The sequence below is a fragment of the Ruditapes philippinarum genome, unplaced genomic scaffold, assembly GCF_026571515.1.
Source record: "Ruditapes philippinarum isolate M1 unplaced genomic scaffold, ASM2657151v2 ctg2007_1_1_1_1, whole genome shotgun sequence".
Taxonomy (NCBI): domain Eukaryota; kingdom Metazoa; phylum Mollusca; class Bivalvia; order Venerida; family Veneridae; genus Ruditapes; species Ruditapes philippinarum.
Window position 1 is genome coordinate 181,419 of NW_026865173.1, and position 16,018 is coordinate 197,436.

Consider the following 16,018-nt stretch of genomic DNA (forward strand, 5'->3'; position numbering starts at 1 on the left):
CAATTTTAAAAGGGGTTCTCTTTTTATTTTTTAATTTAAAACCAATAAAAGTAAAATGGATATTTTTTTCCTTTTTTTTGCGGGTTGTTTCGTATACATGTCTTTTCAAACAAAGAGGGGTTATACCCAAATTTCCCAGTACAAAAAATAATTTTTGATTAATAAAGTTTTCCGGAATCCTATGGGGAAAGTTGGGTTTTTAAAAAACCCGGGAAAACGTGAAGTAAATGTGAACTTTTTTTCTTATATTATCGTTTGGTGAAAAATTTGAAAGTGTGCCGTCTTAAGTAAATCATTTTGAAAACGTGTTTAAAGACTTATATATGTTATTTTCATTATAGATGTAAAACAATTGGTTAAAAAGCTTTGTGGCATTAATATATTGTTGGTTGTTTATTGTTTGTTCAGTGTCGATTTCTCTCATGTATTTCATTGGTCAGAAATCGTAAAAAAATACACACCGACCAATGAAAAGCCATCAGATTTTAGATTGTGCTCAGACACACGATTTATGCGATAACAACTAAAATTTATAAATATCTCATTATTATTTAATAGCTGTATTCTTGTGCAAATGTTTCATATTAACATTCAGCAATGTTTACATCAAATACTATCCTACAGAGTGAACAGTATGTGGTGCAAAGAAACTTCATGTGATGACCAAAAATATCTATTACTTTATTTAATAACAGATGGAAAACCCAAACAACTGTATACCATTCTGAGGGACTATAAACTCCCCCTGACCGTCCAGTTTCCGAAGGATCACAGCATGACAGTGGGTAACCAAACAGTGAGCACCAATAATATCCCGTGCATGGAACTCGTGCAAACTTTTGATGAGGTTTACCTGTTGTCCAATTTTATAACTGACGGTTTGTATATTATACATTTCGATATTATTTTACAAGTTACATTTACAGTACTTTATACCACTAGACGGCTAAATTGACACATTATTTACATCATGGGTTAGAGTTGAAGTTTCTCATAGATAAATTACATCTTAAAACAGATTACTTTGAACTTAAAAGACGTTTTTCTTTCTATTGAGATATTAACGACATTTGAATGAATAATTTGAGAAAAAGGGGGTACTTCAAAACCGAAGAAAACAGAAAACATATTCTGTCTGGCTAAAAAGTGTGTTCATAAAAGGAAAATAGGTACATGTCACGCGGCACTAGCACATGGTAAAACAGTATTATATCTTAAACACTTTATAATTGATCCTTAAAAAGTAACCGGGCAAACACATAGAGAATAACAGGCAAGCCTCGCCCCTTCCAGGACCATATCTAACCTCGTCTAAGAAACCCTTTCTCAAAAGACAGTAACCTGTTATTCTTTTTATCATGCCTCTATTATGATTTTGCATCTTTTTTTTTTTAAATTCGGGGCGCTAATTTCTGAAAGTACCGGGTAACCACAAGAGGGTTATACGCCAAAAAAAAGTAGTCCGAGGGTTTTTACCTAATAATTTATAACACAACACAGATTTTTGGTACAATTTGCTTTTAACACAATTATTTACTGTGGTTTACTATGTATTATCATAAATATTCAGCAAAGTCCAATTAAACAATACCAACAATAAAACATCATCAGTGCTTGAATCTGGCGTAGGAACATAGTGTTCTCAAGTCACTGACTGAGAAAGGTTGCTGGTTTCTCAGACAGGCTCTTTTATTCAGCCAGTTGTCATAGTAATGGCATGATAAAATGATAATACTGACCTTTAAAGTTTATATCACAAAATGATTGTCGATGCAGAAATCTGCTATCCATTTCCTACAAATGCGTTGTGCTCTTGCCACATTTTAACAAAAATGTCCGGAAATGTAAACCGTTTGTCGACATTTTTATTTCATTTTTGTTTTCTACAATTGAAGGTAGTATTAACCAGGAAGTTGTGCTTATGCCACTTTATCTGTCACAACTCAGACTGGCGGTCATAAATGGGTTCAAAGGTCAAAGTGAGGAAAAATGGAACGCCTTTCGACGTAAATTAGATCGAGTTGCTTCTTCTATAGAATTCGATAACGAATTTGGAAACCTGAGTAAGAGTTTTGTTTTCTGCTATACTAACAAGTTACATACTTGTGACTGATAAAGCTGTAACGTTATTTTTTATGACGTTCGTAATAACTTTGAAGCTTTCGAAAACTGTAAAATTACATACAATAATTGTTGCTTGTTTCTTTATGGCATAGTCCTCGATTCAAATATAATTACTCTAGTAAAAATGTTATGAATTGCATCACAATGAAAATTGTGAACCTTAATTAACTTTGTTTGACCAAAGTTCGGGAAGCCGTTTAAATGATGCCGGTAGTATCTTCGTTCCCCCTTCACACACACATATAATGAAATGTTGAACTTGATGTACTTTTGTTTAAATATGCACACATGGTTGATTTCAGATATTGCCGAGTATGACCCGAGGGCAGTTCACACCGATACCACTTACTCTTATATAGAACCAACATCTTACTCTTCTTTTATAAGTCTTGTTAACAAATCAGCAGTTAAATCAGTTGACACTACAGTTTTTAACCGAGAACAACAACGCCGTGAGGGTTTGAACGTTTACGAAGAAATTGACAACATAGCACGAGAGAGGCAATCGGCACGAAGAATTAAATATTGCCACGCTGAGGCTTTAACCAAACAAGCGCAAAAAAAATACGTAATTCTGCCGCCTCCTTTGGGGCACCAAAAAACCAAAAAACGGTTTGCATTTAAATCATGACCAAATCATCGCACCACCTCTCCCAAAACGGGACAGGCAATAACCCGATTGTCTTGCAGATACTTTCAACAAAAGCTCGGCGAGAGCGCAATCGGATGTATCAAAATGATGTACCGTTAGATCACGGATAACACCTTTACAATTCAACAGAACTGCAAAACGTTGAAAAGCAAAATCTTTGCCTTTAAAGGGACGTCAGTAAAAAAGGTCCGTGATGTTAAAAATCATGCTGATGTTGCAAAACTGACTATTGACGAAGTTGTAGAGTATCTTAAAAAAGATTGAAACCTAGGACAATATGCTGCTACTTTTAAGACTGAACAGATTGATGGTCGTATGCTGATTCTACTGGACAAAGACATGCTGAAAGAAGATTTTGATATGAAAGGTGTTGAGGCACTTAGACTTGTAACATTTGCAAAAGAAGGTCACCTGCCGAATTAGATAAACCTAAAAGCAGATAACAGGATAATAATGTTTTACACTTGTTTTTAACTATTTGTTTCGGACACAGAGCGTTAGATTTAGACGTTCACTTAAATTTTTATATCTATTGAATCTGTTGAAATGTAAAAGAAAAGATTTGAAAAAACAATACAATGCCAATGTTTAAGTTTGAATTAAATGTTAAGAAAAAAGTAGAAAATAAATTTCTCTAAATCTGATACTGTACATACCACCGCCATGGTGAAATATGCGTGTTATGAAGCTCATTTAGTTTTGTGTATCCGGCAAAACACAGATCAGCCAACATATTTCAAGAAAATCAATCTTGAGAAAAATGTACTAAGATTTGAATATGAAAGTTGAAAGAAAACACCTATTCAAGAAAAAATTTACATGGTACATGCAGTATTAATCACCATATTTCTACTGCATGACTAACGCGGTGAAAGCTTCCTTTTGCATATGTTTGGTACTTTCGTAGATGTTAAGTGCTATTTCCAATGTGAAAATCACTTTTTCTGTTCCCTTAACAATATTTTACTTATTAATACAGTCATTTAACTTTTTTTTTTAAAAGGAAAAATTAGCATGAAACCCCCGAGGCCATGCTTTCATTTTCAATTTATAAAAACCAGTTGTTTTTTTATCCCCCAAAAAGTTCTGGGAAATCGGAAAATATAACTCCATACGATTGTGTTTTAAAACCCACCAATTTTTTTGGAATTTACTGATTTAAATATTGGGTATAGAAAATTTAAAAGCCCTAAAAAACCCAATAAAAAGGGAAAATACTTTTATATACGGGGAAAATTTTGTTCAAATAAAAAATTTTTTAAAAAATTTTAAGAGGTATTCCCAAAAAGGTGATGAATTTATAAAACCTTTAAAATGGACCCTTTTTGTGGCATTTCAATCTTTTTAAACCCAAATTTTAAACTGTGGGTGTTTTTTGAAGACCTTTTTGGAGACAGCGAAAAGGCAATTAAGGGGTATACGAAAAATTTTTTCAGGGAAAAAACAAAAAAAAACATAACATAACTTTTATTCGACATTAAAATTGTTACAACAAAATAATAATCCATCTAGATCAAAAAGTGCAAAAGTGAGACACGTGAATTCCTAACCTAGAAATATATATATATATGTTTAGAGAAATTTATTACATGACGAATGTCAATCATATTAGAATAATATATGTATGTGGTAATTATATGTAAATAACATAATCATTGTTATGTATTGTCGGGGCGAGAACTCTGCAAGTGTGTATAGGTTATTTTTGTGAGAGTTGTTTCCCTTTCATTGCAAAAGTTCTCATCCCGCTTATACCATGTTTACAGTCAAAAAATAAGCCAAACTAGTACAAAATTGATTTGCAACTATAAACATTACTTTATTTATTACTTTAATAACTTTAAGCCATACAGATCTTATTGATACAATTTATATGATTCATTCTGGAGCATATTACCTTGATGAAAACAGTTCGAAAGTCAAGGTATTTTAAGGTATGAAACATTGGTACTATATCTTGAGATAATCGACCAATTTATGTCAGCCTTTTGAAGATTTCAAAACTAAAGACTGACAAGATAGGTCTATTGTGATTCACCATGTTACTATATGTTATCTGCTTATAGCTAATATTACGACTAGCTTGACACATGTTACACTACATAAGACTAAATAACAAACAAAAGCAATGTGCATGTTTGAATAATACACTTGTTATAAGACATTGAACACACATTAACAATGTACAGCATAACACAAATTATGCAAAGCATGTTAGATTAATATAAAAGTTTAAAAAATACAATAAATGTTCTAACGACGGTCTTTAAACGCACAAAATAAAAAGCGTGCTATACTATTGAGTGTTTTCGTGTTTTTACTTATCATAAGATTTTCAAATTTTTGTAGTGTTGACCACCTGTAGTAATATGGTTCAAATGTGTTTTTACGTAGATCATAGAATTTCGGGCATACTAACATGAGATGGTATTCATGTTCGATTTGATTCATGGAACAATTTTGACATTTTATATCTTTCCTAGGAGTATTATTATGCCTTCCAGTCTCTATCGCACAAATTGTTTAGCAAACCATTGATATTCCATGAAATTATTTGAATGTCCTTCTGACCTCCCTAATTAACATAATCTAGTATTTTGCCATCAAACCATCTCTTAGTAATTCTATTGTTCTGATATAGTTTATTACCTACAATTTTTGTGTCCTTCTTGTCAAGTTTTTGAGAGTCAATATGTTCAGTGAACGCCTTTTTTTGCATCCCGGTACGCCTGGGGGGTTTACATTCCAACTACATATTTCTTCTCCTTCAGCCGTTTTTTGGATTCCTCGTCATAGGATTCGAACCGAATCTGTTCACGTTATTTAAGTGATGAAATTTAGCTATGATGGGGCGGGTTTTTTTTTGCTCTAGCACCACCAAGTCTATTAATTCGTTCAATGAACATTTCTGTGTTATCAATATGTAGTTCGTTTGCTATCAATCCTCTGACTAAATGAATGCTCGCACTGGTCGGGTTAAGCGACCTTTCCATTCTTTGGCGTTTACGGTTCATTTAATCCATGAAACATCAGATTATTCTGCACGGATCTAATTTCTAGGTCCCAAATTATTTCTTGAAATTTGATTTCATGTAATAGAAAGAGCACCGAAACACGAGGTTATCTGATTTGAACGAGGGGGCGTAGCCCCCGAGTATTAAAAAGATTGCCGAGTGTTTTGGTGTTCTTTCTTTTTTGTATTACAGTCAAATATAAAAACACGTTCCCTGTTGTCACAATATGAAACCCCGGGAATAATGAACCAATGAACGAACATCTGAATATGATATTTCTGTCGCTTTCCCTTTCTCTTCCGTCACAATATGTAAACCCCAGCAAAAATGAGCCAATCAATGGGCATGCTCTGGAGTGTGGGTAACTAATACTGTGCATGTATATGTATACGATTTAACCCTGACACATTTTCAACAGAAAGGTCTCCAAACTATAATACAATTAATCTATATTCTTCTACAGTAGATTCCAGATTTTCGCATTTATTTTGTAACTTATTGACTTGTTGTTTTTATTTATCCAGCTGCTTCTTTTGATCATCATTCTCTTTTCCAAGAAATTGAAGAGATTCACTAGCTTCTACACTTTTAGTCTCAAGAGTTTATATTTTGGTTTCCACTGTCGTTGTTCTCACATTTATAAGATTAATTGCTTGTTGTAGGGACTCAATTTTCGGCATAAACTCTTTTATTTGCCTGACGTCTTCAATAAGTATTCGAGCCCATTCTGGCGGTGTAGACGGAACCGGTGATTGAAATACTGATGTATTTGATGCATCATTGTATTGTCCCATAAGAAGAACAGGACGGAATGTACGTACTCACCACTGTTTAAAAGTCCAGTTTAATGTGTATTCGTTCCGCTCTGTGCGCAAAAGTAATGGCTATCTATATCCACTTCAGGTGACCCGCTTGCTTTTCGTTTCGCTGCCCGTTTTAGCTTCTTTTTTGACTTTTTGTCAATCTTTGTTTCGCACTCATAAAGTATGATTGTTAATAGTCATTTTGGTAACAAAAAATCCAAATATCAATGTCCAATTAAGGAAAAACTTCAAAAAACCAGGAGAGAAATAACACATGTTCTCACACTGTACACATGAAGAAATTTTCACACGTCTGAAAAGACGTGGTCTTAATAAATATGTTCATTTTTCTATTTATCATGCGATTGACGGGGAGCTTCTTGTTTCTATGGACGAAAATGTTTTTATGGAAGAACTTGTTATGACGAAAGAAGAGTTAACTAGACTAAAGGTGTTTCTAAGTATCAAAAGAAAGAGCAAACTGCTCTTGACATACCATCAAAAACATGTAAGAATAAAACAAATGTAACCTTTCCTGAAACCAATGATCTTTATCAAATTCCGAAGTTATTTACAAAACCATATACACCGGCACCTACGACCTCAATAGATGAAAGCATTTTAATGGAAGAACCTTGTATGACAAAAGAAGACTTATCTAGACTGAGAGATGTTTCTTAATGTAAAGAACTAAGAACATATAAGACAAAACATTATGTTAAACTACCCGAGACTAATGTTTCAAATCAGGTTCCAAAATTATATCAAAAGCCACGTTTACAAGCACCAAAGACATCAACGTCACATCCATGCCAAGACATGACTAAACATAGACCAGGGGAAATTAATTATTTTTCAAACATTAAACATTTAGATGATTCAGGTTCACAATACCCGCATGCAATACCTAACACGTATACATCAATGCCGAAACAATCAACATGCTCAGCAAAAACGAAATAAGTGATGTTTTAAGTGATAATGTGTGTTGACAAAATAGAAACAGCTCCCATTTTGTGCACATAGGCATGATATTGTGTTGAAAATGTATCTTACCATGTGCGATTCATCATTGTAATTGTTATAAATACTAACAAGTGCAATTACAATTATCCTGAGACTGCAATATTTTTAATTTTGCCGCCATCACTGCATTTTAAGGATTTTATTATATTTTCAAGATCAAATACTCAATAGTTTTGGAGACTTTGCAATGTTGTTGCTTAAGCGGGTTCCAAGAAATTATATTTGTAAATATTTTCATGAACAGACTCATTTCAATTTGGTTCTGCTTACCAACTTCATAGAACTGTCAAGGTTGATAAAGCCAATTTTCAAGTTACATAACGATAGTCAGTGGTAGATTGGTCATGCATTTTATTGCTGTTTATACTAAATGTTTTGTACTATGTAAGTATACATGGGTGAGACAAAAATAAACAAATAAACTTGAATATGACAGTGATTAAGAAAATCCATTACTGTAATAATAAAATGAATTTAATATATGATTCAATACACCAGGTGATGTTTTGACAAGTCGCGATTTACCTTTTATTATTTTCGACTATTTAGTTAAAATATGAAAAGTTTACTACACACTATGCTAGTTTCGACATATATCCTCGTCAGAAATGGAAAAAAACAACACTATGCTTCAACAAATCTTTGATTAAAACACCAACTAAATTCCTTTTAACCCTGGTGTGAAAGTAATTTAGTACGTCTTTTATTAATGCATTGATCAAGAGCCAATCACCATTGATTTATGCCCCCATAAGTAGTCCGAAAATGTAAAATTGACGACATAAATCAATTATATGCCCTGTATGCAAAATTTAAATAAAGTTCATCATACGGTTTACAAGTTATTGAAATGTTTTCTGATATTAGAATGGCTCTTTTTCAGGGATAAAGGAACTCTAAATAATCTTTAATTTCTTTGCTATTATGAAAAATTATTTTCCTATTGATCATTGTTAAAAACAAATAATAGCATTTAGGTAACAAATCACACAAGCAAAACGATTGTTTCTCCTGAAAATGTTTGAAATATGTACAAAAATGTTACCCTGCCCTACCCATTTTAAATACTTGTTTAACATTTTTCCTATCTATAGAGTCTTATTCAGAATATCCCTAAAATTTACCAAAGTGTGGGGCTATTTTCAAAGTTTGCCTACTTTTTTAGAACTTATATTAATTAATCTGACTTATATTTGAATGAGTGGTATTGTTAGTAATTCTAGTAAATGGAAAAACTATTATTGAAGAAAACATTCAAATTCGAACCATACTTAGTAAATACACAGTGTAACCTGCTAAGGTATGTAAATAAATTTCGAATAGACTTTCAGAAGAAACAGGAAGCTGGAATAGAACAGAACTTCACCAGCGAAAGTGCGCACTATGTAAATGTATTGGTAGCATTGGTGATGAATTTCATTATCTATTAGAATGTAAAGAATTTTCTGCTAAGAAAAGGGTATGTAGATCACCAATATATAAGAATATAATGTATGTAATGTTATTTAAATCTGTTGTTAACATTATGATAAGTTCAAATGTTTTTGTTTATTTGTTAAGGAATTATAATTAAATTTGATATTAGATAAAGTTGCCATCTGATGTACGTCTTACAATTACTACAAAAATGTGTGCCTTGCTATTAAAATGTGTTGCATATTAAACATTTATTCAAGTTTAAGATCATGTTATTTTAGTGTATGACTGATCTCTATGGCAAAGCATATATTTGCAACATTATTGTTATCTAAAATGATTTAAATAGACTTTGAAATATATCAGGTACTTTATTTGTTATTAAATTTTGGCATTTTTAAGCCAATAATAATAATAATAATAATGATAATAATGATAATAATGATAATGATAATGAAAATTAATTTTAACTATTTTTTTTTGTCCACGAGGGATCTGTAACATACTTACAAATATAAGAAAAGGAAACAAAAACGAAACAAAAATAAGACTATTTTGGGGTTTGAACTCACGCCCCTCAGTTTCAATGCAGTTGACAGTAATTCTAGCATATCTAAACTCTTCAAAGCGGAAGTAGTGAATAAGGGGGATCTTAACTTACTTAACATAAACTTAACTGTTGGAATTTTTTGGTTTCTAGCGATAAATATATACATTGTTGAGATAACATTCTTTATCATGAATAGAAATTTCGTCAAACATTCACACAATCATTTAAGTAGTTAGGCATACACAACACGGAGAAATCGATGACTTCAACATTTTTTACTTTGCGTACACATGTGTACACAAATAACGTCAAAGGACGTTGTAACTATGGTTTTATGTTTTTTGACCTGATGATTATAGAAACCGGTAGGCAATAAATTAAATTGAGAAAATCCAGTTAATGTCAGTAATTTTTTAGTATATATACAAACTACGATGGCTGACCTGTCGTGAATAACTCGGGAGGGTGGCGTTTACAAAAAAGTCATTTCGTGTTTAACAACGATACCTTAGAAGTAACCATTATCGGATAAAGAACGACCAGAAGGAATTTCACAACGACCTGACCAGCAAGTTATTCTTGCCCATATGGTTATTTCCGAAACAGTGTAGACAAACGTATATTGAAAACTATTATTCTTAAAATAATAGCAGACCGAAAAACATTTTGAAAACATGTAAATAATATGCATATCTGACCAAGCACTGGGAAAGTATTCAAAAAGACATATATTTAGGAAGACACAAAACCTTTGATACTATACAAGGTCACATCCTTCTCAAAGAGATTGTTTCATTAATAAAAGAAGCATAACAGTGAAAAAGTAAAAAAAAACATCATCAATTTGAAATATGCAATGAAATTATCATGCATTTTATTTGAAATAAACATCATTTACGTCAAATAATGAACCGAATGTTTGATCTTTACAAGAAATCACGAGGCCAGCACCGAAAAAATATACGGTATGTATAAATACAAAGCATTGAAACATTCAGAAACTGATAAATACAAAATACCGGTATTGACATTTCAACTTCATGAATTTCCAATTTCGTCTAACGGAGTTCACGAATTTACGAGCATCAGTTCAACTTCATGAATTCGGAATTTTACTTCATAAATTCATGAACTTAAAATTAATGATTCGTGAATTGTAATTGTTGTAATCGCGAGTTTACAAAGTTGAAATTGTGAATTCTTAAAGATAAGCCCGATAATTCAAGAAGTTGAATGGTATCAACAGTGTTTCGTAGATAAAACACCCCAGTCAGTTACAATGAGCTCAGGATTTTGCGGTACAGGAAAGTCGGTGATAAAGAGGCAATATATCGTATCAAAATTTCAAAGATGTTGTGAAATGGGCGAAACGGTCGGACTATAATAGCAATTAAAATGATCTTGAAAAAACCTTAACTCATAACTAAACTTGGATAACTTTAAATAGTACATGGAGTCACGGTTTAATACCTTTATTGATAATACAATAGAACGATACAAACTGATTAAGATTTAGATACTAGATGATTTATTTCCTAATCGGATTCGAATCGTTTGAAATCAACGACCTTAGATGCCATCTTTAGATGAGGTCAATAAATTTACATAAATAAAAACCTTTTTGTCAATGTTGTGTTACGAATGTCGTGTCGCATGGTTCCAAAACATACAAGATTGAACATATATCGATATTGTTACAATTAACTGCTGCTGCTGCTGCTACTACTGCTACTGCTACTACTACTACTACTACTACTACTACTACTACTACATAATAATAATAATAATAATAATAATAATAATAATAATAATAATGATAATAATAATGACAATAATAATAATTATTTTCATGTTATGAACGATTAAGGATCGATTTTGCAGTATTAAAAACTATAAACCTACAGCTTATTCTGACATCTTTTATTTTGGTACTTGGATTGCAAGTGCTGTTTGCCATATGTAAATTATTTTTCATTTCACAATATTTTACTTTTAAAAGGGTTTTAAAAAAAATCATGAAAATTAGCATGCATCTGATGGCATGCTGTTTTAAGATTATACATACCCACATAGAGTATCATTAATGAATAAGCTAAATTGAGATATTATTTCTATAAATAATGAATACACTCTTTATCATTTAATAACTATTTGAGTTTAAAATTCGATAAATCAATTCATCGTCAAATAAATCATTGATTATTGAAAGTTGGACTTAAATTAATGCAACTTAAACCTATTGAAATAAAACAGAAAACACCAAATGAACCTGTATAGGTACAAATTATTTTATAAAATACATATATTTATTACAACTTGAAATTTCTGGTTTTGTGTGGCGTCTTATAGTTGAAGATTGTTAAAATATCAATAACTGAATAAGGGACCGACCTAAAGCATTGCATCTGATCACAAAATATAATTTTGCTTTCCAGCGACAATAAGGAAATTGAAATCATATGAAAAAAAAACCATCTGATCACACATTTTACTTTTTATAACACTATTGCCGTAAAATTGAAATTTTTGGTATTATAACACTATTGCTTTAAAATTGAATAATAAATGTTGTATTTGACATTTGGTTGAAAAGTTTTTTCAACAGGTGATAAGCATCTATCCATATTACAACATTAAACAAAACACATGTTTGTCCTTTTATGGAAAGGACAAAAAACCTATTCATAATCCAGCTTTAGATAAAGCATTTACCTCCTGACTTGCATATATGTAGGCCTAGGTATGTTTTCGTCCTGAGATTATCTCATTTGTTTGATTTAAAGCGGAAGTAAAACACATCCCAATGAAAGATAGGTAGATATGTACTTCTTTACTATATATACATTTTAATGTGATAAAATAAAATCTGATTGAACCTAATTTAACAGAGTGATTTATCTTTAGATGTTCGAGTTACTTCAAGTTAGATGTTACAGTGATTTCACGTAAGATGAAAAATAAAATTAATCGATTTAGCTTAAAATTTTAACTAATTTAAAAGTTGTTGAAATGATTTAAATTCAGTTGTTCCAGTGATTGAAGTGATTGAATACTTAAGGTATTAAAACGTATTAAAGTGATTGAACTTTGGATTTTTAGAATGAACTTAAGAATTTAGAAGAGTTGAAATTTAGATTTGTTAGAGTTATTAAACTTGAAATTTTAGAGTAATTGAGCTTAAGATTTTACAGTTATTGAACATAAGATGTTACAGTTATTGAACATAAGATATTACACTTATTGAATATAAGATGTTACAGTTATTGAACATAAGATGTTACAGTTATTGAACATAAGATATTACAGTTATTGAACATAAGATGTTACAGTTATTGAACATAAGATGTTACAGTTATTGAACGTAAATGATTTAAGTGGTGAAGATGATACATTGATGTTAAACAAATATCAACAGTAGCAAAACAGAAAATTTTGCTTCTTCCGGATAAGTAAGAATGTACAACAGTATATATATAAAGTATATGACATCACGTCAGGTCAGAATGTATCTGAGTACAACAGTATATAAAGAATATGACATCACGTCAGGTCATTATTAGAGATCTATAAATGTAGAAGAAATCAATACACAGGAAGAGAAGTAAATGAGTTATCAGATCACAATAACAGTTGTCTATGAACAATAAATGAATAAATATTTTTACTGTTTATTTTACTTTTCTAATTGCTTGTCTAGTTCTTCAACGATTTCATTTACTAGGGATATGGAATTTGTGCACGAGAAAAAAGATTACAATGTAGCCGAGTTTTACGAACGTTTTAACAATGACCTGCCACAGATCGTGATTGTGACCCAAGGATTCTGCGGGACAATCACCGAGGATACCTTTGACAAGGAACAGGTGTGTCTGTTTGTTAAACCTTCGACATGAAGCTAAGTAATGTAGCTATTTGTGTGTTTATTATATCCTCCATATGGAGCAAATATATCTGTTTGTGTGCTAATGTTACATTCAATATGGATCATGTTGATTTATTTGTATGTTTATGATACCCTCTATATGGAGCAAATTTATCCATTAGATGTTTTATGATACCCTCGATAGGAACATGTTTATCTCTATGTGTGTTTATGATATGCTCGATATAGAGCAAGTTTGTTTGTTTGTATGTTTATGATACCCTCGATATGGAGTACGTTTATTTGTTAGAAATAATTTCGATAGGGGACATGTTTTTCCGTTGTTATCTTATTGACATTGATAAATTACGATTTAATTCCAATTAAATTTCTTAAAAATCTTTAAATGAAAATTAAAAATATGATGCATGCCGTTTTGGAATAAATTGATAGAAACAATCGGGCTAATATACGTTTCTAAAAATGAAAGGATTGACATCTTAATTTTTTCAAAGATTAAAAAGACATAACAGCAATGACAACAAGCACGGATCAAGAATGGAGTGGGTGGTGGTAAATGGTCACGAACACCGCCCCAACCCCCTGGATTTGTCTTGTTTATGAAACACACTTTAGCGATCTATCAAGTAAAAATTCTGGTTCCGCGTCTTAACATAAGTGTACTGTTCGTTTGGTCGTAAAATAGTATCAATAAATTCAAGATAGAGATAGCATTACCAATGAATATGTATGTTTTGATTCCTATATAGGTATATTTGTACGCGATTTATTTCGTTTTGATCAGACCTTTTAATCTTTGTCGCAACAGACAAAGATTGGTTTATTCAGAATTTCAGACACGACATAACTTTGTGAATATATGCGTTAGGTTGTACTTTTTCACAAAAATATGCAGCTTATTAAAAAACGAATACATACCAAGAAAAATTGATTAGTACTTCGGATATTCAACTATAATCGAGAACAATTGTTAAAGCTGATTTTGTACCATACCCGGGACTGTTCACATCGTCAGGCGCCCTTAATGTGCAGCATCAACATTTAACTTGTATTATATTGTATATTACACCGGAAATAAAAACTAACAGCAAATCAAATACATGTTTTAATTTTTGTAAAATGAAAGTGATAAAATATACATTTTTTGCCTTATGGTTGTGTTATGTTTTTTTTCATTTTAGCAATCTAGATGAGTTTTATCTCGTATGATGATTTTATGATCTAAGTTTTAGAATATTTCCTTTTTTGTTGAATTGATTAATGATTAGCAAAATACTGAACCATTTGTCAAAGCTATATGTTTTGTTACATGTAAATATTAGATATATGAATCTATTACACACAACAAGTAAATGGTATCCCCACTTCTCCTAAATTGTTTTATACTCCAAACCGAACCTGCAATATTCGGCTATTTTACTATTGTTAACACTGCTCTCGAGATATCTACACTTTTTCCAGATTCTAATAATAGTTGTCAAATTTTGTGTGGAAGCTGAAAAAAGTCGCCACATACTTAATCTCAGTTTTTACATAAAGTTTTCTATTAATTCAGGACGATTTAAAACAGTAGTTTAAGTGTTGAGGTGCATGTATACCATACTATAAATTAAAAAACCGGGTCTAATAATTAGTTGCTTTATTTTTACTACTGTTCAGGCATCACCCCTTTTCAAAAAGTTATACTCTTCATAGAAGGTAACAAATTTTGTGTGGAAGTTGTCAAATACTTCATCCCAGTGTTTTTAATATATCTTTCTACACTTTTTGGATAATTCGAGATAATTCCATTACATTAGTGTTGAGGTGCTCGCACAATATACTGTTTCTCATAAACAGATGTATTTAAGTCTAAATTTGTCAAATATTTGCCTTGTTTTTATTGCTTCAGGAATCTCACCTTTTCCAGATTTTAAAAGTGCGTGCGTGCTATCTATTGTTAAGAAACAATACAAGTAAACATGATATAATTTCCTTGTTTTTGCAGGTGCTTCGTATACATGTCGTTTCAAAACAAAGACGGGTTATAGCCAAGTTCCAGTACAAGAATAATTCTAGATTAATCAGTATTCCGGAATCCTATGAGGAACGTTTGTGTGTTGTTAAACAAGCCGGGGAACGTGAGTAAATGCGAACTTTATCTTCTATTATCGATTGGTGACAAATGCAGTGTGCCGTTAAGTAATCATTTTGAAATCGTGTTTAAAGGCTTATACATGATTTTCTATCATTATAAATGTAAAACAATTGTTTAAAAAGTGTTGTGGCATTAATATATTGTCGCTTGTATATTGTTTGTTCAGTGTCGATTTGTCTCATGTATTTCATTGGAAAGAAAATACACCGACCAATGAAAAGCCATCATATTTTAAATTGTGCTCAGACACAAGTTTTATGCGATAACAACTGAATTTAATAAATAAATCAATCAATCATTATCATTTAATAGCTGTATTCTTGTGTAAATTTTACATATTAACATTCAGCAAAGTTACATGAAATACCATCCTACATAGTGAACAGTATATGGTTCCAAAGAAACTTCATGTG

General features: G+C 31.4%; 2 protein-coding genes across 2 annotated transcripts; both read left to right on the top strand.

The window, feature by feature from the left end:
* The first annotated feature begins 665 nt into the window (after nt 1-665).
* Nucleotides 666-3,199, top strand: LOC132728117 (uncharacterized). The gene is made up of 4 exons (XM_060713728.1): nt 666-878; nt 1,896-2,063; nt 2,427-2,692; nt 3,071-3,199. Exons 1-4 carry the CDS (start codon nt 776-778, stop codon nt 3,197-3,199), a joined length of 666 nt encoding a protein of 221 aa, XP_060569711.1. The 5' UTR covers nt 666-775.
* A 9,119-nt stretch (nt 3,200-12,318) lies between these two features.
* Nucleotides 12,319-15,596, top strand: LOC132728118 (uncharacterized). The gene is made up of 3 exons (XM_060713729.1): nt 12,319-12,399; nt 13,283-13,448; nt 15,456-15,596. Exons 1-3 carry the CDS (start codon nt 12,389-12,391, stop codon nt 15,594-15,596), a joined length of 318 nt encoding a protein of 105 aa, XP_060569712.1. The 5' UTR covers nt 12,319-12,388.
* The last annotated feature ends 422 nt before the right edge of the window (nt 15,597-16,018 follow it).